At 35.1% G+C, this 19,960-nt stretch overlaps 1 protein-coding gene across 2 annotated transcripts; it reads right to left on the bottom strand.

Moving 5' to 3' along the window:
• Window positions 1-3,203: 3,203 nt before the first annotated feature.
• Window positions 3,204-19,932, bottom strand: NIPSNAP3A (nipsnap homolog 3A). 2 transcript variants are annotated; one of them, XM_078436629.2, is made up of 6 exons: window positions 19,737-19,927; window positions 16,506-16,716; window positions 14,626-14,784; window positions 12,960-13,109; window positions 4,137-4,223; window positions 3,204-4,039 (listed from the first exon to the last, which is right to left on the bottom strand). In XM_078436629.2, exons 1-6 carry the CDS (start codon window positions 19,794-19,796, stop codon window positions 3,963-3,965), a joined length of 744 nt encoding a protein of 247 aa, XP_078292755.2. In that variant the 5' UTR covers window positions 19,797-19,927; the 3' UTR covers window positions 3,204-3,962. The 2 variants fall into 2 exon arrangements, with proteins under 2 accessions (XP_078292755.2, XP_078292756.2); XM_078436630.2 differs by lacking the exon at window positions 3,204-4,039 and adding an exon at window positions 5,356-5,437 and having other exon boundaries at window positions 19,737-19,932.
• Window positions 19,933-19,960: the final 28 nt, after the last annotated feature.

The raw sequence follows: 19,960 nt of genomic DNA, 5'->3' as shown, positions 1-19,960 counted from the left end.
AAACCTATGTCACTGCTTCTCATTTTCCCTCTTTTGCCTGTTTCCCAAGATCCAGTACCCATAGAACTCAAAGCAGTGCAGAATGGGACCCCTAAAGTAGCCTCCATGCTAGGAAGGAGCCATGGCTGGTCTGTCAGCCCTCCCTAACCTGCTCTGGTCAGTGTCCCTCACTCTTCTGTGAGAAAAGAGTTTAAGAATTCTCTATGCTTGCACCAATGGGTTGACAGGGCTTAGGGTGGAAAGCAGCCACAGGGCGAAAGTGCCCAAGATTAGTTGTTAAGTAAAACAAGGCTTAGGGTGGAAAGGGTCTGAGAACGGTTAGAGGTGGAAAGCCACTACAGGGCGGAAGCACCCAAGGTTAGCTGGTGAAAAGGGTGCCTTGTCAGCTTTGAGGCAGCATGCTCCAGCAATCTTAAACTTTGGAGATAAGAGCTACTTGGCTGTATCTTCCACAGAGAAACACTGTCCATTTGCTGTCTGGCGCCATTTATCTCATCATGCTTTAATCTCAACTTCTAACGTCACTTGCCCCCCAAACCCTTTGCGTCTTACGCACACAAGTTAATGCCACACAAGTTAATTGTTTACTTTTGCATGTACACCATGTATGTAAAACCTTGAGAGCTCAATAAATACAGAGATGAAACCCCTGTTTGGGGCTCTTGTTCTCCCGGAAATTGGCCTCTCTTGTATTCAATTCTGTGTCCACTCTCTTGCTGGACAAGAGAGAACTCCAGACTCAAAGTCTGCTACACTGTTCCTTTTGAATCCCCATCTGCTTGCCTTGAGACCCAAATTCAGGCCTGAGTCACCAAGGTTAGAGGAGCATCTGTGAGATAAATAGCCATTTTTTGCTCAATATCTTAGATATCAGCCTATAATCAGGTCAAGGTCCCTTCCCTTTCCCACTGTAGTTTCTGTTAGCCTCCATGGGCAGGGACCATAGAGTCAAAAGATTGCCAGAATCTATTAGGGTTGGCTGGGATTTAACTTTCACAAAGTCTAAATTTGAATTTCTTTTGAAGAGGAAATATCTAAATATTTAAATAAATATCTAATACCACATGTACATACTCATGTGGTATTTGCTGCTGAGTATTGTGTTTCACACTGTCTGTATTTTAATGTCAGGCTGTTGTTTAGGTATGGTGGGTTTTCCCTGGGTGCCAGTAATTCTCAATCACCTCCTCTAAGTCAAAGGATTCCATTAAGCAACTGAAGAAACACTTGAAGCTGGCCAAGGTACTTTATTCATCCCAAGATTTTTCAGAAAAGTGGGCCCAGAGTTGCAGGTACTTGGGCGTCATTGGTAGGTCAGTCAGGTCACCTAGCAGCTTCTTGTTTAAGACTTTTGCATACAAAACCATCACTGGTATTTAGTGATCTTGCACCAGCCAAGAATGAGCTACTCAGTGTATATTTAATACTCGAAAGTGTAGATCCTATATATGGAGCATAGCAATTATTCTTTCTCTTATCTCCTACAGGGTATCAATATAGGCCATTAGGAATTTTATACAAGACCCTGTATCATGGACTTATAGGACCATTCTTAGAATCTTAGAATTTCTTTTCTTTTTTGTTTTTAGAATTTCTGTATCTATTAGATTGATATGCTATACACTGTTGCTTTTACACTTATTTACAGCTGGATTAATTTAACTTATTTGAGTAGTTTCACACTAATGTTTTCTCTACTTTCTAAGTTTTCAAGCCACATACCTTTGCTCTTATAAAGTCAAGAACAGTGGACAAAAGCTAATGCCATTAGGCCAGTCTCAGACCTCTTTCAGTAGTTTCATTATGGTACTAGACTCTTTTGGTTAAAAAATTTTTTTAATGTTTTGTTTAAATTTGAGAGAGAGAGAAACAGAGTATGAATGGGGAAGGGGCAGAGAGAGAGGGAGACACAGAATTTGAAGCAGGCTCCAGGCTCTGAGCTGTCAGCACAGAGCCTGATGTGGGGCTTGAACCCACTAACCGTGAGATCATGACCTGAGCCAAAGTTGGACACTTAACCAACTGAGCCACTCAGCGCCCCAGTACTAGACTGTTTTTAACTTAGTGACATGTTTTGCATTTGTTTTTCAGATTTTTGACTTGAAAACAATCATGCTTAAACTCTGAATAAAATAAATACATTTTATTTATTGAAGAGATGTTTTTCCCTGGGCTATTCATCAGATGTTTGTGTGTGTGTGTGTGTGTCCTCCTTAATTGTGTCTTCAACTGCATCATTGACTCCTCAGATCCTCACTGACTTTCTCTTTCCAGGAAGAGCATGTCAGCGGACATTATTGTGTCCATCTGTGTTGTCTTTGAAATGTTCTTCATCTCAGCCAGTTTTGTTGTGTTCCTGATCCAGGAGCAGATCAGTAAAGGGAAACTCCTGCAGTTCATTAGCAGATTGTAACCTGTCATGTACTGGCTCTCCAATTCTGCATGGGATATGGTAAGAACACCTGTCTGCTGCTGCTTTCTAAATCTCCATCACGGCTATGGATTGGATGAAAAAGCCTTTGTCTTTTCTAAAAGTGTTCTGGCTAATCTAAAGATGAATGAAAAAGGGAAAGGCAGAAGCAGTTGTATATTTTCATGACACAGAGCTGATCTCCTGCCACAGAGAAAAACTGTCTACATTGACTGCAACTAACATTACTATCACCTAATTTCCTAGACTTTTCAAAGAAACATTGAGGTAGAAGACTCTTAGTTAAAACTCAAAACCAATGCCTCTGACTTCTGATAGGTTTTAACCTCCAGAGTTAGGGTCTTCTTTGCCTTACTAGGAAACTTATTTGTCCCTTGAATCCTTGAGGACCAGATAAATGAGAGGTGAGTATGCTTCCTGCTTTTCCATTTTCCCTCAGACAGCTAATAATTTACTTTGTTGTATTTGCAATATGTGTTAGAAACATAAATTCATATAGCTGTAAATATAGACTACCAGGAGAGCTTGGAAGTACCAAATCTAGTTTGAGAAGGCTGAAATACTCAAGTAAAATAAAAATGAACATTGTAAGAAAACCCTAGTATATCTAAGACAGTACTGAAGAAATTCTCCTTGTAGAGCTATTAGCATGCTATTTATTTGAGGTAAGTTAACATTTAAGTATATTTATTACTGTCTCATTACCTTATAGCAACACAGTAGCTCCAGATCAGAGGATAAAAATATAAAACACAATAAAAAACGATCAGAATGTACCTGTAGGCATTTATTAGGGCAAACATTTCCATAACCATAAATATCTCATTATCACAAATAGATGTCCCAAGTATCTTTGTTAAATTGTGATTCAAAATGAAGTAAAAGTTAGTAAAATAAATTGTAAATGAAGACATTTTCAGCATATAGACCAATAAGTCTTTAAAAATTTTTCATATGAGGACCTATTAACATTATTTTCCACATATGTAATTAATTATTAATGTAAAACAAAATGAATAGAGATGATAATATACTTTTCCATAATAAACAGGTTTAATACTTTTATGAATCCCATTTGGTATTACAAAATAAGTTTTACCAGACAAAAACTTTTAAAATCTCAGAAAAATAGACATGAAAAGGTTGATAATATATATAATAACTTAAAAATATCATAGGCATGGAAATGTAACATAATCATTTCAATATAAGGAAATGCTATAAAAGTAGAGGGCTGTAAACATAGAGAACAAGAGATATTCTGAAATAAATGAAAAATCAAGATCTTGAAGGAATGACAACTATTTTTAATATATGACAGATACTGAAATGCCAAACGGAAAATGAACAGAACTATTTCCTCAAGAGGTCATGACAATGAACAGAAGCAGCTTTTAAAAATGCAGAGGGCACAGCAAATTAACTTACCAGCTCCTTCAAATAAAAATGAAAATCTCTTGGGAGAATTTAAGCACCATTAGCAGACACAACTTATAGCAGTTAATGCAATGCTTTGTATTTCAGAGGAAAATTATTTCAATGGGGAAAATGACGTAGGAATCAGAAGCATATTTTGCTGAGACTCAAGGAAGTTAACACTTTCCCGAACTGGAAAAAAAACATTTCATAATGTTGGAAAGTTATAAAGTTAAAAAGTGAATCAAATTTGTTGTACAAATAATTCATGCCTAGTTATTTAGCTTACCAGCTGCCACAACTCTGGGATCCTCATGAGACTGATGTCTCCCAGCTGCACGACTGTCTGCACTCTCATTCCACCAAAGAACATGAACTGCAGAAATAACCAAAAATAGATTCTAAAGACTATAGTATTACTACAACAAATACAGAAAAATTAATCAGAAAAATTAAGTCTTATTCTTTAAATCAAAATAGTAAATATCAAAAAGGTAAAACTGAGTATGTTAGTGATAAGATTTCAGAGGGGTCAGAGATTTGGGAGGTAAATTTATAAATTACTTAATCAAACTGTTTTTATAGATGAAGAAACAGATGGTTGGAGAGAAAAAGTTAGTAAAACCACTAAAGACACAATTAAGTCTAGAACCAAGCCTGTGACTTCCTAATATATTTTAGTTTATTAAAAAAAGCAAGATTATATAAGAATTATATTTACTACTGGAAATTTGGATGATACAAAGAAGAAAATTAAAAGTAGCATAATTTGAACCACCTGGAGAGAAACTCTATTGCTATTTAGTGCATTTCCTTTAAACAAATGAATAAAATAAAAAATGCATATTTTCCATGGCAGTAATCTTAATTTTTAATGGCTATGTGAATTCCTCCTTATAGATATAACAACTTTTTATCCAAACTTCTTATTATTGACCAATTAGATTAATTCCAATATTTCAATTTTTTGAATTATGGAATGTTTTTGTGCATAATGTTTTACAAATTTTTAATAACTATAATATAGGACATGTTAGCTCTATAGGAAAATGTGGATAAAAAGAGAAAAGAGTAATCATTTCTATACCACCTAGGGAAAAAACCCACTTTTTTGCTGTATCTCTTTCCATATTTATGTATATATGTATCTATTTTTATGAATATATATTATACACACATAAACATATAAATTTATGGTTATATAAATACATGATGAAATGATGTACTTTTTCTATATTATATGTGTATTACATAAAAAATGTTTTTTTATTGTAAATAATACTGATACAAACATCATTAGAGTAGCATCTATAAGTATATCTGTAATGATAATGCTGATGACAACTCATACCGATATTTATTCAGTGTTTACTATGTGCTAGACCTGGTTTTAAGCATTTTGCATGTATTAACTCATTCAGTCTTCACAATAATTTTATATAGTAGATTACTATTATCATCACTTTATGGATGAGGAAACTAAAGCACAATGAGGTTAAGTAACTTACCTAGGGTCACAAAGTTATAAGTGGTGAAGCTGGGATTCAAACCCAGGCAGTCTGGATCTGATTATTTTCTTAATATAAACTCCTAAAATTTAAATTGAGAGAACCAAAGAGTATATCTTATACATACACACTCATAAATATACAGTGTATATATTATACACTGTCCTCCAGAAATGAAGTACTGATTTATACTCAGCATATTACTATTCTCCTAGTACACTAAGAATAAATTTAAGATTAAAAAGTGTGTGTGCACACATATTTTCATTATTTTTTTCTTATAAAAGTGATACATGTCCATTATAGTAAATTAGAGACTTAAAAGACCTTTAATCTCATCATTTAAATATGACTATATATTTTATGTCCTTTCAAATTCCCTTCTTGTATAACTAAACACACCTACATATCCATGCATATTTCCTTAACATTGGCAAAAACAATTTAAAAAATAAAGGTTTTTTGCCCAAGGCAGCCCCAACTTGCCTCTTAACACCGGGACCAAACCCTGCCCACAATAGGCAAAGAGAGCCATTTCAGACAACTGGACTAAAGGCAGATGTGGCTCAGCCACAACAGTAAGGTGCATGCAACACATACAGAAGATACCCTTGAAGGGAAATTGCACTGCAGGGCACTACAGGACCTCTTCTTCATAAGGCCACTACTTGCAAAAGCAGGAGATGTAGCTTACTTTCCTAACACACAGAAACAGACACAGAGAGTTAGACAAAATGAAGGCATATAAGAATATGTCTCAAATGAAAGAAGAGGACAAACTCACAGCAAGAGAGCTAAATGAAACAGATAAGCAATATGCCTGATAGAGAATTTAAAGTAATCATAAATATACTCACTGGACTTGAGAAAAGAGTAGAGGATCTCTGTGAAACCCTCAAAAAAGAGAGAGAAAATATAAAAAAGAACCAGTGAGAGATGAAGAACTCAATAAGTGAAATGAAAAATACACTAGAGGGAATAAATAGTAGATTAGAGGAAGCAGAAGAATGGATCAGTGATCTAAAAGACAGTAATGAAAAGCAATCAAGCTAAACAGGAGAAAGAAAAAAGATTAACAAAAATGCGAGAATAGGTTAAGGGAACTCAGCAATACCATCAAGTGTAATAACATTAACATTATAGGGATCCCAGAAGAAAAGAGATAAAAGGGGTAACAAATTTATTTGAAGAACTAATAGCTGAAAACTTCCTAAATCTGGAGAGGGAAACAAATCTAGAGTCCTAACGCACAGAGACCCCCCCCCAACAATATCAACCCAAGGAGGTCCACACCAAGACACGCAGTAATTAAAATGGCAAAAAAGTACTGATAAAGAGAAAAATGTAAAAGCATCAAAAGAAAAGAAAATAGTTACATATGAGAGAAACTCCATAAGGCTACCAGCTGATTTTTCAGCAGGAACTTTGCAGGCTAGAAAGGAGTGGCATGATATATTCAAAGTGCTGAAAGGAAAAAAACTGAAACCAAGAATACTCTATGCAGCAAGGCCATCATTCAGAATAGGAGAGATAAAGAGTTTCTCAGATAAACAAAAGTTAAAGGAGTTCATCACCACTAAACCAGGCTTACAAGAAATATTAAAGGAGATTCTTTAAGTGGAAAAGAAAAACCAAAAGCAGGAGTAAGAAAATGAGGAAAGGAAAAAATTTCACAGGTGCATATAAACATAATAAAAGTAGATTAATCACTTATAAAACAGTACGGAGGTTAAAACACAAAGCAGTAAAATCAAGTATATCTATAAAAATCAGTCAAGAGATTAATAAAGGGATGTAAAGTATGACATCATATACCTAAAACATAGAGGGGAGGGGAGTAAAAATTTAGTGTTTTTAGAATGGGTTCAAACTTAAGGGACCATCACCTTAATATAGACTGTTATATGCATAAATGTACATATAAACCTAATGGTGAACACAAATAAAAAAACTGGTAATAGATATGCAAAAAATATACAGAAAGGAATCCAGGTATATTACTAAAGAAAGCCATCAAACCACAAAAGAAGAGAGCAAGAGAAGAAAGGGACAGAGAATAACACCACAGAACAAGTAACAAAATGGCAATAAGTACAGACCTGTCAGTAATTACTTTGAATGTAAATGGACGAAATGCTCCAATCAGGGTAACTGAATGGATAAAAGGGGAAGATATTTATATGCTGTCTACAGAGATTCATTTCAGACCAAAAGACACATGCAGATTGAAAGTGAAGGGATGGGAAAACATTTATCATGCAGATGAAAAGAAAACTGGGATAGCAATACTTGTATCAGGCAACACTGGAAGACATAAAGAACATAATCATAAAGGGAACAATCCAACAAGAATATATAAAACTTGTAAATACTTATGCAAATTACATGGGATTACCCAAATACATAAAGCAGCTATTAACAAACATAAAGGAAATAATCAGTAGTAATTCAATAATAGTAAAGGACTTTAACACCCCACTTACATCAATAGATCACCCAAAGAGAAAATCAACATGTTAACAGTGGCTTTGAATGACACATTGGACCAGATTAACAGATACATTCAGAACGCCCCATCCTAAAAACAGTGGGATACACATTCTTTCAAGTGCATACGAAACATTCTCTGGAAGAGATCATATGTTAGGCCACAAAACAAGTCTCAACAAATTAAAAAAAAAAAATACTGAAGTCATACCACACATCTTTCCCAACCACAACACTAAGAAACGAGAAATCACAAGAAAAAATATGTAAAGACCACAAACACATGGAGGTTAAATAACATGCTACCAAACAATGAATGGGTCAACCAAGAAATCAAAGTGGAAATAAAAAAATACATGGAGGCAAATGAAGATGAAAACACAACAGTCCAAAATCTTTGGGATGTAGCAAAAGCTGTTCTAGGAAGGAAGTTTATAGTAATACGGGTCTACTCAAGAAGCAAGGAAAATGTCAAACTCCTGAACCTTACACCTAAAAGAGCTAGAAGAAAAAGAAGAAACAAAACCCCCAAACAGTAGAAGTAAATACTAAAAATTAGAGCAGAAATAAATGAAATAGAACCACAAAAACAATAGAACTGATCAATGAAACCCAGAGCTAGTTCTTTGAAGAGAACAACAAATTTGATAAACTTTTACCCAGACTGTTCAAAAACAGAGAGAGAGAGAGAGAGAGAGAGAGAGAGAGAGGATCAAATAAACAAAATCAGAAATGAAAGGGGAGAAATAACCACCAAAAACACAGAAATAGAAAGGGTTAGTCAGAAAATATTATGAAAAATTATATGCTAACAAACTGGGCAACCTAGAAGAAATGGATAAGTTCCTAGACACATTAAGACTTCCCAAAAATGATTCAGGAAGAAACAAAATTTAAAGACTGTACAAACAATGTAATTGAATCACTAATCAAAAAACTTCCAACAAACAGAAGTCCAGGACCAGATGGCTACACAGGTGAATTCTACTAAACATTTAAAGAAGAGTTAATGCCTATTATTCTCAAACTATTCCAAAAAGTAGAAGAGGAAAGAAAGCTTCCAAATTCATTCTATGAAAACAGCATTACCCTGACACCAAAACTAGATAGACACTACAAAAAAGAGAACTATAGGCCAATATCTCTGATGAACATAGATGCAAAGATCTGTAACAAAATATGAGCAAACTGAATCCAACAATATATAAAGAAATCATTTACATTCATCAAGTAGGATTTATTCCTGAGATGCAAGCGTAGTTCAATATTTGCAAAGCAATCAACGTGATACATCACATCAATAATGGAAAGGATAAAAACCATATGATCATTTCAGCAGATCTAGAAAATGCATTTGACAAGGACAACATCCATTCATGATAAAAACCCTCCTTAAAAAGTAGGTGTAGAGAGAACATACCTCAACATAATAGAGGCCATATATGAAAAACCCACAGCTAACATCATACTCGATGAAAAACAGAGCTTTTACACTATGGTCAGGAACAAGACAAGAATGTCCACCAATTTTATTCAACACAGTACTGGAAGTCCTAGCCACAGCAATCAGACAAGGAAAAGAAATAGAAAGCATCTAAATTGGTAAAGAAAAAGCAAAACTTTCACTATTTGCAGATGATATGGTACTATATATAGAAAACCCTAAAGACTCCACCAAAAACTACTGGAACTGAAAAATGAATTAAGTAAAGTTGCAGGATACAAAATCAATACACAGAAATCCATTTCATTTCTACACATAAAAAAGTAGCAAAAAGAGAAATTAAGAAAAATATCCCATTTACAATTGCATCAAAAATAATAAAATACGTAGAATAAACTTAACTAAAGAGATGAAAGACCTGTACTGTGAAAACTATAAAACACCAATGAAAGAAGTTGAAGATTATACAAACAAATGGAAGGATATTCCATGCTTATGGATTGGGAGAACCAATATTGTTAAAACATCCATACTACCCAAAGCAATCTGCAGATTTAATGCAATCCTATAAAAATACCAATAGCATTTTTCACAGAACTAGAACAAATAATCCTAAAGATTGTATGGAACCACAAAAAACCCTGAATAGCAAAAGTAATCTTGAAAAAAAAGAACAAAACTGGAGGCATCATAATCCCAGATTTACTAGAAATCTGTAGTAATCAAAACGGTATGGTACTGGCACAAAAACAGAAAATAGATCTATATATCAGTGGAACAGAATACAGAGCCCAGAAATAAACCCACGATTATACTATCAATTAATCTTTGACAAAAGAGGCAAAAAAAAAAAAAAAAAAAAGACTTTAACAAATGGCATTGGGAAAACTGGATAGCTACATACAAAGAATGAAACTGGACGACTTTGTTTCACTATACACAAAAATAAACTCAAAATGGATTAAAGACCTAAATATGAGACCTGATACCATAAAAGTCCCAGGGGAAAACACAGGCAGTAGTTTCTTTGACATTAGCCATAGCAACATCTTTCTTGATATGTCTCCTAAAGCAAGGGAAACAGCAAAAATAAACTATTGGGACTACATCAAAATAAAAGCTTCTAAATAGCAAAGGAAACCATCATCAATACTAAATACAACCTACTGAATGGAAGAAGATATTTGCAAATGAAAAATCTGATACAAGGTTAATATCCAAAATCTATAAAGAACCTATACAACTTAATACCCCAAAAACAAATAATCCAATTTAAAAATGGGTAGAAGATATGAATAGACATTTCTCCAAAGAAGACACCCAGATGGCCAATGGACACATGAAAAGATGCTCAACATCATTCATCATCAGGGAAAAGCAAATCAAAACTACAATGAGATATCACCTCACATCTGTTAGAATGGCTAAAATCAAAAACAAAAGAAACAACAAGTGTTGGCAAGGATGTGGCGAAAAAGGAACCATCATGTACCATTTGTAGGAATGCATATTGGTGCAGCCACTGTGGAAACAGTATGAAGGTTCCTCAAAAAGTTAAAAATAGAATTACCACAGGATACAGTAATTCAACTACTGGGTATTTACCCAAAGAATATGAAAACATGAATTTGAAAAGGTTTATGCACCCCTATGTTTATTGCAGCATAAATTACATAGTCAAGATATGGAAGCAGCAGACCAAGTGTCCATTGATAGATGATGAATGGATAAAGAAGATGTGGTATGTATATATAATGGAATATTACTCAGCCATAAAAGGAATGAGATCTTGTCATTTGCAAACATATGGATGGATCTAGAGGGTATAATGCTATGTGAAATAAGTTAATCAGAGAAAAACAAATACCACATGATTTCACCCATAGTGGAATTTAAGAAAACAAATGAACAAAGAAAAAAAGTGATGAAAAACAAATTCTTAAATATAGAGAACAAACTGGTGGTTGCCAGAGAGAAGGTGGGTAGAGGCATGGGTGAAATAGGTGAAGTGGATTAAGAGTACACTTATGATGAGTTCTGAGTAACGCACAGGATTGTTGAATCACTATATTATACACCCGAAACTAATATAACACTGTATGTTACTTATACTGAAATAAAAAAAAATAATGTCAAAGAACCAAGCCTTTTTATTTATGTTGCCAGGTTTTTTTTGAGGGAAGATGAAGTAGTTACAAATCCTACAAGTAGAACTCTTTTTTCTGACCTAGGTTATACTCTACCTGTATAATGTATCTTTATTAGGTAAAAACTGGCATCTTATGAGGTGCCTAGGTAGCTCAGTTGGTTAAGTATCCGACTTCTGCTCAGGTTATGGTCTCACGGTTCATGGGTTTGAGCCCCACATTGGGCTCTGTGCTGACAGCTCGGAGCCTGGAGTCTACTTCAGATTCTGTGTCTCCCTTTCTCTCTGCCCCTCCCCTGCTCATGCTCTGTCTCTTTCTCTCTCTCTCTCACTCTGTCTCTTTCTCTCTCTCAAAAATAAACATTAAAAAAGAATTAAAGCATCTTATTTTGTTTTAATCTGCATCTTCTTTAATATATTTTTAGGAGTCATCTGTGTCTACCTTTGCAGAATATTTATTTTTTGCTCTTGGATTTCATTTAAGGTGTTTTGGGAGGAACTAAGTGTGAGCTTTGTATAATAAAATCATCAATTTATTCTTTTTTTCCTTCATAGTTTCTTCATTTGCTTTTTGGCTTAGAAATGCTGTTTCTATACATGTCATTAAATAAATTTATCTATATTTTGTTTTATTAGTTGTATGAATTCATCAGTTTGCCACAAGAAAACTCTCTGAAATTCTGACTGGAGTATCTTTTGACTTTAAACATTAAATATCCCAAATAGACATTTTATTAAATAAATTAATAAATCATTTACTTATATCTTACATATACTATAAATATATCTAAGTAGTGGAAATGGGTAATTTTTTTTCTTTGGGCTTGTCTATGTTTTTAATATTTATAATAACTACATAGTACTTTTTCACCCAGAAATAATCTCTACCCCAAGTAATGTTATTTAAAAAAAATCACAAAAAGCACAGACTTCCAGTTATAAGATATTAAATAAGTTTTGGGGATGTAATACACAACATGATGACTATAGGTAACACTTCTGTATTGTATATTTGAAAGCTGATAATAGAGTATATCTTAAAAGTTGTCATCAGAAGGAAAAACAATTTGTAACTGTGAGGTGATGGATGTTAACTAAACATACTGTGGTGACCATTTCACAATATATACAGATAACAGATCATTAAACTTATAATATGTTATATCAATTATATCTCAATAAAACTGGGAAAAAAGGAAAAATCATTAAAAGTACATTCAGAGGAAAATAACAGAAATAGGTAACTTTTTCAGGTTCCTTCCAATTTTTAAAATTTTATCATTTTGATGTATCAGGGAAAAGAGCAGTTCTGTATTTGAAAAAAAAAAAAAAACTTTATTAGGTGAATAACATTCCAAATACATGTAAAACAGGTTTGCTCAACCCTTAAACTTACAAAAAGCTAAAAACTGGGCAATAAAAAATAAAATATAGTCCACAATGAGAACAGAGACAAATTGACCAAAGGAACTTAATGTGGATCACCAATATATTTTGCAATTTCATGGAAGAAATGGACAACTGTACCTCTGTTGAGTACTCCATATTCTGCATGGAACACTCCAACTAGTTTTGTGTAGCCTCGATTGACATGCGTATGAACTGCCCTTTTAAATGGGTCACCCCACAGAGCTGGCCCACCAGGTTTCATCTGAAATGTAGCTAGTTCATAGACTCCTAGAATAGGGAGAAAAATAATTATTTTATAGAACATATTCAAGAAATTTCTAATCATGTTTAGTTTGGTTCCAGTGCAAGGATAACTACACAAATAGATTTTGAGGATCACACCCATATACATGTTCATGTAGACATAATTTATTAATACTTTGCATTGTTTTTCTTTGCTTTTATGTTTAGTCAGTCTTGGTCCCACTTAAAGGGTCAGTCGTTAAACTTAGTATACAGAACAAACCAAAATGGATGGACTCTACAGGTAAGGTATTATTTAAGCTATTTTTAATCTACAGAAATTGTCAATAAAAGTGAAAATTTATAATGGAATAGGATATTTTTAGTTGCCTAAGTCTATACTTTATAAAGTAAATGAAAAAGGAAGTATTTCTAGTCTCTTATAGTTCCATTTTTCTTTCCAATTTTCACTACTTTTCTCTTTATGTAAGTTCCCCTTATAGGATTCCTTTTCTAACAGGAGCAGCAAGCAAATAATGAGCCTGAAGTGACTGTCTTAGAATTCTGAGTAAAAATAATTCTAAAGGAGATGGTTTTACTATTCCCAAATATCCAGGTAAATACTTGAAAAGCATTTTACCTTCTTGATGGAAATATGGGCTGTGTGAAGGGAAGGAAACCAGGGGACAAGTAGATTTGAGAAGTAAAAGAAAAACATGCAAAAGTTACTGAAGAATCATGAATAACATAGAGGAAAAGAACCAAGCAAGATCTGATACTTTCTGAGAAGCCAACCAGTTCATTCAGTTAGTGCTGGGCTGAGGGGGAGCTAAAAGGCTAAGTTTCTAAATAAGATTTTTCAAATCTTTTGTAATCTAAAATGCACTGCAAAATTAGGAATAACGGGGGAAATAAAATAACATTTAAATTAGTTTATGCTTTTGCTAATCTGACCTTTGTTTAAAACTGGATTGAGGTAATAATTTCTTTAAGTCAGCAAGAAGTGAAATCAGCAAGAAGACAAATCTTTAGGAATTATTTTCAAACTGAGAAATAAGAAAGAGGAAGACATAAAAGTTAGACTACAGTAATGCAGCTTGGCAATTTCAGTTAATTCATTCCCCTAGTCCATTTTATAAACAAACATGTACTTAGATTAGTTGTAATCTATGGAAAAATACTTTTATATTTAAAAAGTTATATTATTTTAAAATTATGACAAAGTATCACATATTATCCCTCACCTACCCACAGATGTGTTCCCTGCTCCCTAGGCCCAACTTCTCAACCTTTAGTGACCATGTCAACTTTTTCTATAATACAGCTAAGCTTTAAGAATCAATAAGATACCAATATGGAAAAATACTTCATTATTTTAATGCTTATTTTTAAAAGGATAAGCTAAGAGCACCAATTTATTTTTATCTGAACAATCACATATATTCCTACATTAAACAAAGTATTAACTTCATTTCTTTTCCAGTAGAACTTGAGTTTTTATAGTTTAAAATCTAATATTTTCTCCATCAGAATTCAAAGTGACAAAAAGGGGAAGACTTACCTTCTTTTGGAGGCTTTTCTAATTTGCACCATGGCACCAGATACGTAATCTCACTCTCTTGTTTATCAATAAGAGCCAAATTTGGAATGAGGTATTGTTCTTGCCATTCCTTATCTTTGGCCAATGCTTTCCGAACTTCAGTTCGATGAGCAAAATTATCTACGGGAAAAAAAGGAGAAAGAAAAACAAAAATTACTGATTTAAATCACCTGTGCTTTTTCTGGGTTTCATTCAGTTCACCAAGTGTTCATTAAAGCTACATAAGGATACTGTATTATCACTCAAGATGCATATAGATGTGGCATTTGTCCCCAAGGTGCTCATGGTCTGGAAGGGGAGTAGAAATGTAAACAACTAATGATAATGTCATACATTGGGCTTAGCCTCTTACTGCTTAGTAGGTATTTGTGTGACTTAGGTTATTAAATCTTTCTGTGCCTGTTTTTTACTCTGTAAAATAGGGATAATGATTTGGATCTCCCTCTAGGGTTAGATTAAATGAATTAGTATGTGAAAGGACCTTACAACAGCGTTTGGCACCGAGTCAGAACTCAATATACATTAACTGTTCTTATTAATTTAATGAGGCATTTAGTGGTAGATTCGAAAAAGAGTATATTTCTGTGATGGTGGTGGTGGTGGTAATGGGTATTAGGTCAAGATACAACTTGAATTAAATTTAACATAAATGAAATCAAGATGTACTTTGACAGCTGCTGCTTTGAATCAACAGCTTCCAAAGAAATAGTGCTGATTTTCTGTCATCCATCCTTTTTACTCAGTGCCATTATATGGGCCTAGTACTATATTTACCTAACAAAGCCCCATAAGACTAATGGTAAAAGTAATTTTCTATGGTTTATGCTGTGGATAAGGAATAACACCTATCTTAAAGCTTAAGTAAGTATTATCAGGACTTTACTAGTTGTTGTTGTTGTTGTTTTTTTTAATGGGACACAATTCAACTGGTGGTACGTTAAAGCATAAATTGTTTTTAATGGGGTTTGTTTTACAATTGGGAAAACCCCTAAACTATGGCCATATTTAGGAAGAACACTTTTCATATTAAAGTATTTTATGACCATTAACTTTGGACACTAATAACCAAAATACTAAATGAAATTACTAAAAGTTTTTGGATATCATGATGTACTAGTGGAGTTCAGAAAGATTAGGCAATGGAGTAACAAACATTCCGGGGTTTCCAGTAACCATACTCCTTCCTCTATTAGACCAGGGGTAGATCAGCTTCAGTATGGGAAGAACTCTAATTCCTTTTCCTTTACCTCCATAGATGAGTATAAGGACAGTAAATTTCTTGAAACTCTGGGGTGCAGAAATAAAACAAAAGTGTCTGAAACATAGCGATTTATTATATCTTACAGATGAGTGAGGGCTTCAAAGTTTCCTATTAACTTCTATTTCCCTAAAGCCCCTAGACATTTGAATGATTTCTGTTAAAACACTATCCAGCTATAGCTTCAATAATAATAATAAAAGCAATCCTACTTTCCTTTTATGATCTCAACTGCTTGGGTTCTTGCAGTCATTGCTGTAAATTTTTCATAAACCATCTTTACAATAAGCTACTCTTAACTTTTCCTAAGAATTAAAGTGTGGTTCATAATTTAATGACTTGAAATCTGAGATGCCATTTTCTCAATATCACATTCCCATATGCTATTAAAAGGTTCTAGCAATGGGCTATTGGAGGTATACCAGTGGGAGGTGAAATCACTGAAATTATTTTTTGGTATTGCTATTTATAAGTTTTACTTCACCTGTATGTATTTACGGTACTATAGATCCAAGAACTAAGTCTCATGTAACATCTAACAGAATGAAAATCTGTACTGAATACTTAAGCTGATGATTCATACCATACTTCCAAATATGAAACACTTTATTCATTGTTCCTCCAAATTCTACACTCCAGTATCCAACCAGTTCAGAGTGAGCTGTCCGAAGATGAATGTTTTTCTTAGTATTTTCCAGGAACTGATTCATCTTTGAGGGCTTAAGATAATAGGTACGAAATTCATAGAATGTTCCATCGTATTGTCTGGGGCCTGTAGCAAGAGATGAGCAAACCTGAAGAAAAATAAGGCAAACTTAAATATATTGGGAAGGTAGGGTTTATAATATTGTGTTACAACCAAATCTAAGTCTGGAAACAAGGGACACTCAGTAGACACAATCTGCACTCCTGTTGTCCTCTCTCCATAGACTTGTTTAGAGAGGTTATCAGTAAAGAAAACAACTTTAAAAAAATACATAATTTATTGTCAAATTGGTTTCTATACAAGAAAACTACTATTAAGTATTCCAAATATATAGCTACTATTTCCTTTACCTCTAGGTACTTTTTCATGAGAAGTTTCTCCTAAGAAGCCCCTGGGGCAATTTCTTTACCCCCAAACTACAACTAGGATCCTGGTAAGTTTTACAAATAGTTTATTATCCCTTATTTAGCAAATACTCCATCTTTAGTTAATAGTATATGTATGTGTGAGAGTTACGCATTTAAAACAATTTTATAAAATATACAGGTATTTTGACTGGCACAATGAGAATGTATTTACTAGCAGAAAATTCATTTTTTTTAGGTTCTTAAAACAATGGAAATTTCTGGTCAGGTCAAAGTATTTCCTAAATCCAATGAAGTAGACCACTGGTCCAAAAATAGGACAGGAATTTAATTGTATTAGAAAACTATGAGCTATTCAATTACATTGTAATATAGTGATAGAATGTGTAAATGCTAGAAAAAGGAAAAAAATTGATGAGTCACAATTATGTGAGTCCTTATGTTTTTAGTTACAGATGCAATCTGAAGAAGGTTATTTAACCTACCCAGTCATACTATGTTGTTGGAAATACTTTTTAAGAGCCATTGATTCCTTTTGTAATATTCATATACTATGTAAATTTCTGATTTGGTTCTCTGAGCGAACCAAACTTTCAGTGGGAAATGCTTTGCCAGAAATTATCCGTGTATAGGTATGTGTGTATATGTATATACACACACACACACAATTTATGCATATTAACACAGATACACTCATACGGAATTCCAGTTTACAAATCCATGTTACCTAAGTTTGGTTATCATGTGCATATTTCCTGAAGCTGATTACACCAGAATAATCTATCACAACAGTTTTGATATGTACAAAGCTGTGGATGAATTTTGGGCTTATGCTGACCAGCTGGTACAACAATCAAAAGCAGTAGGCTTCTTGCTCTGACACGTATGTATATGTATATGTATATGTATATGTATATGTATATGTATATGTATATGTATATACACACACACACACATATATACAAATATATACACACACATATGTAAATGTATATGTAAACATATATATGTGTGTATATATAAGTTTTACTTCACCTGTATTTATGGTAATACAGATATGTATGTATATTTACAAAGCACGTATATATGTATACATATTTGTATACAAATATGGGTACAAAGCATACGTATATGTATACAAAGCACATATATGTATATATATTTACAAAACACAATAGTGTTATGTATTTTGCTGCTGTATTGTGTATAAGGCTGAATTGAGCTCATCCCATTCATGTCTATGATGAGTTATAATCTTATTGTCTGACTAGGATGCCATCAAAAACAACTGCAGTTGCCCCTATGTTTAGCTGACATTCTTTTTGTCCCATTTTACCACTCTAATAACAAAATACTATGCAAATGAAAACTGTCTAATATTTATCACTTAAAAATATAAATAAAATATATCAAAATGGGCCAATGGGGTACTTGTGACAATTGCTTTTAAGTTGTTTTTCAGGGAATTTGTATGCGTAGAACAAAATAAGTGATCACAGGCACATATTTTTATTGTCTTTTGCAAAAGAGTACAATAGGAAAGCTCAGGGAGAAGTTAATAGCAATGAAGCAATGAGAGGGGTGTGTATGGGAAGGGGTGAGGTGATTTTTGTTGAGGGACACTAGAACAGTATAACCAGAACACAAGGCCACTATGCTAAGGAAGGAAACATGAGTGCTGTAGGCTCCCTTGTCTCCAAATAAGGGCTCATTTTCAGCAGCACTGACTTCCAATTCACTTAGAACAATTGGTCGACATCTAAAAAAAAATCACAGTCCAGAATAAAGTTGTAAGGAATAACTAACTGTTGGCCCTGCCCCAGAAGAGTGAGAATCAGAAGGTTAAAGGCTATTGCTAATCTTAGGTGGATGGGCCATTATTGGTTCCTCTTCAGCCTTCACCAGGAAGTCAGTCTCTAGAGTATGTTAATCCCCATCCCATCCTACTCCTTTGAGAAAGGAGTACAAACTTAAATATCAAAAGGAAAAAAATCTGTAGATTGACAGAATAGGCTAGTTCCCGACAGTTAAGGCTGAATCACCAAAATCTATTGTGCATGTTTCTCATCCAGTGTTAGGACGTTTGTTCTGAGGTTCCTAGTCCTGCCTGCCTTGGACACCACCCACACGACACAGTGGGAGGCTGGGCTGGATGCTCCACCACCCGCACCCTGGGCCTCCTTTTCAAGTTCTCCGCAAAACGCTCGTTAAGGTGTGTACATTTCGAAGAGGCCGGTTCTAACACCAGCCACAGGTTGACCTATTTCTCCTCTACCTTCTGTCTGGAGGGGGCGGTGTCTTGTCAAACGACAAATAAATAGGAAAGGCTCGATCAGCAAGCACCAGGCACGGGACCCAACGTGGGGAACGCAGGGGGCTAGGCAGCAAAAATGCAGCAGCCAGAGCTTCAGGAGTGTCCTCAGCACTTAGGCCAGAAAAACCCCGTTCGCGGCTGCTCACGAGTTGGCCTGTAGACCACACTGGCCAGCGGACCTTCCCAGAGCCGCGCCCCCTTCCTGTCGCGCATCCTGGGATACCCAGCCTCCGGGGCCTGGACCTGGCACCAGAACTTCCGCGGCAGCACCACGCTTTCAATCTGCATAGAGAACCAGCTGGGCGCGTGCGCAGCACTCGCAAGTCTGGTCACGGAAGCCGGGGAGCGCTTGCGCGGGACCTCGAGCTCCTCGCTGACGTCCCTCCCCTCCCCCAAGGCACGGCGTGGGCACGTCTCCGCGGCCGGTACCTGAGGCGCGAGCGTCCGCGCAGCCAGAGCTCTAGTCAGGCCGCTTCGGAGGACGAGCATGGCGCGGCTGCGAGCGCTGGGAGGGCCAGCCAGCCAGTATTCTGTCTTCGGTTCCTCCTGGTAGGGCTAACCCGCCTGGAAAAGAGCAGCGACCGAGCTACTGGCGGACGCAGGCTGGGGCGGGACTCCTCGGCGGCAGCTCCGCCTCTGGTGCCGGGAGGCGC

The sequence above is a fragment of the Panthera onca genome, chromosome D4 (genome assembly GCF_046562875.1).
Source record: "Panthera onca isolate mPanOnc1 chromosome D4, mPanOnc1 haplotype 2, whole genome shotgun sequence".
NCBI classification, from domain to species: Eukaryota; Metazoa; Chordata; class Mammalia; order Carnivora; family Felidae; genus Panthera; species Panthera onca.
Note: the sequence above shows the minus strand (reverse complement) of the source record. Positions and strands in the feature narration are given on the sequence as shown.

Excerpts from the sequence above, each read along its gene's own strand:
- NIPSNAP3A (XM_078436629.2), bottom strand. The coding sequence starts at position 19,796 with ATGCTCGTCCTCCGAAGCGGCCTGACTAGAGCTCTGGCTGCGCGGACG. Across the intron at positions 16,717-19,736 it reads CGCGGACGCTCGCGCCTCAG|GTTTGCTCATCTCTTGCTAC; the intron begins GTACCGGCCGCG and ends ATTTTTCTTCAG. Across the intron at positions 4,224-12,959 it reads ATATGGAGTACTCAACAGAG|TTCATGTTCTTTGGTGGAAT; the intron begins GTACAGTTGTCC and ends TTATTTCTGCAG.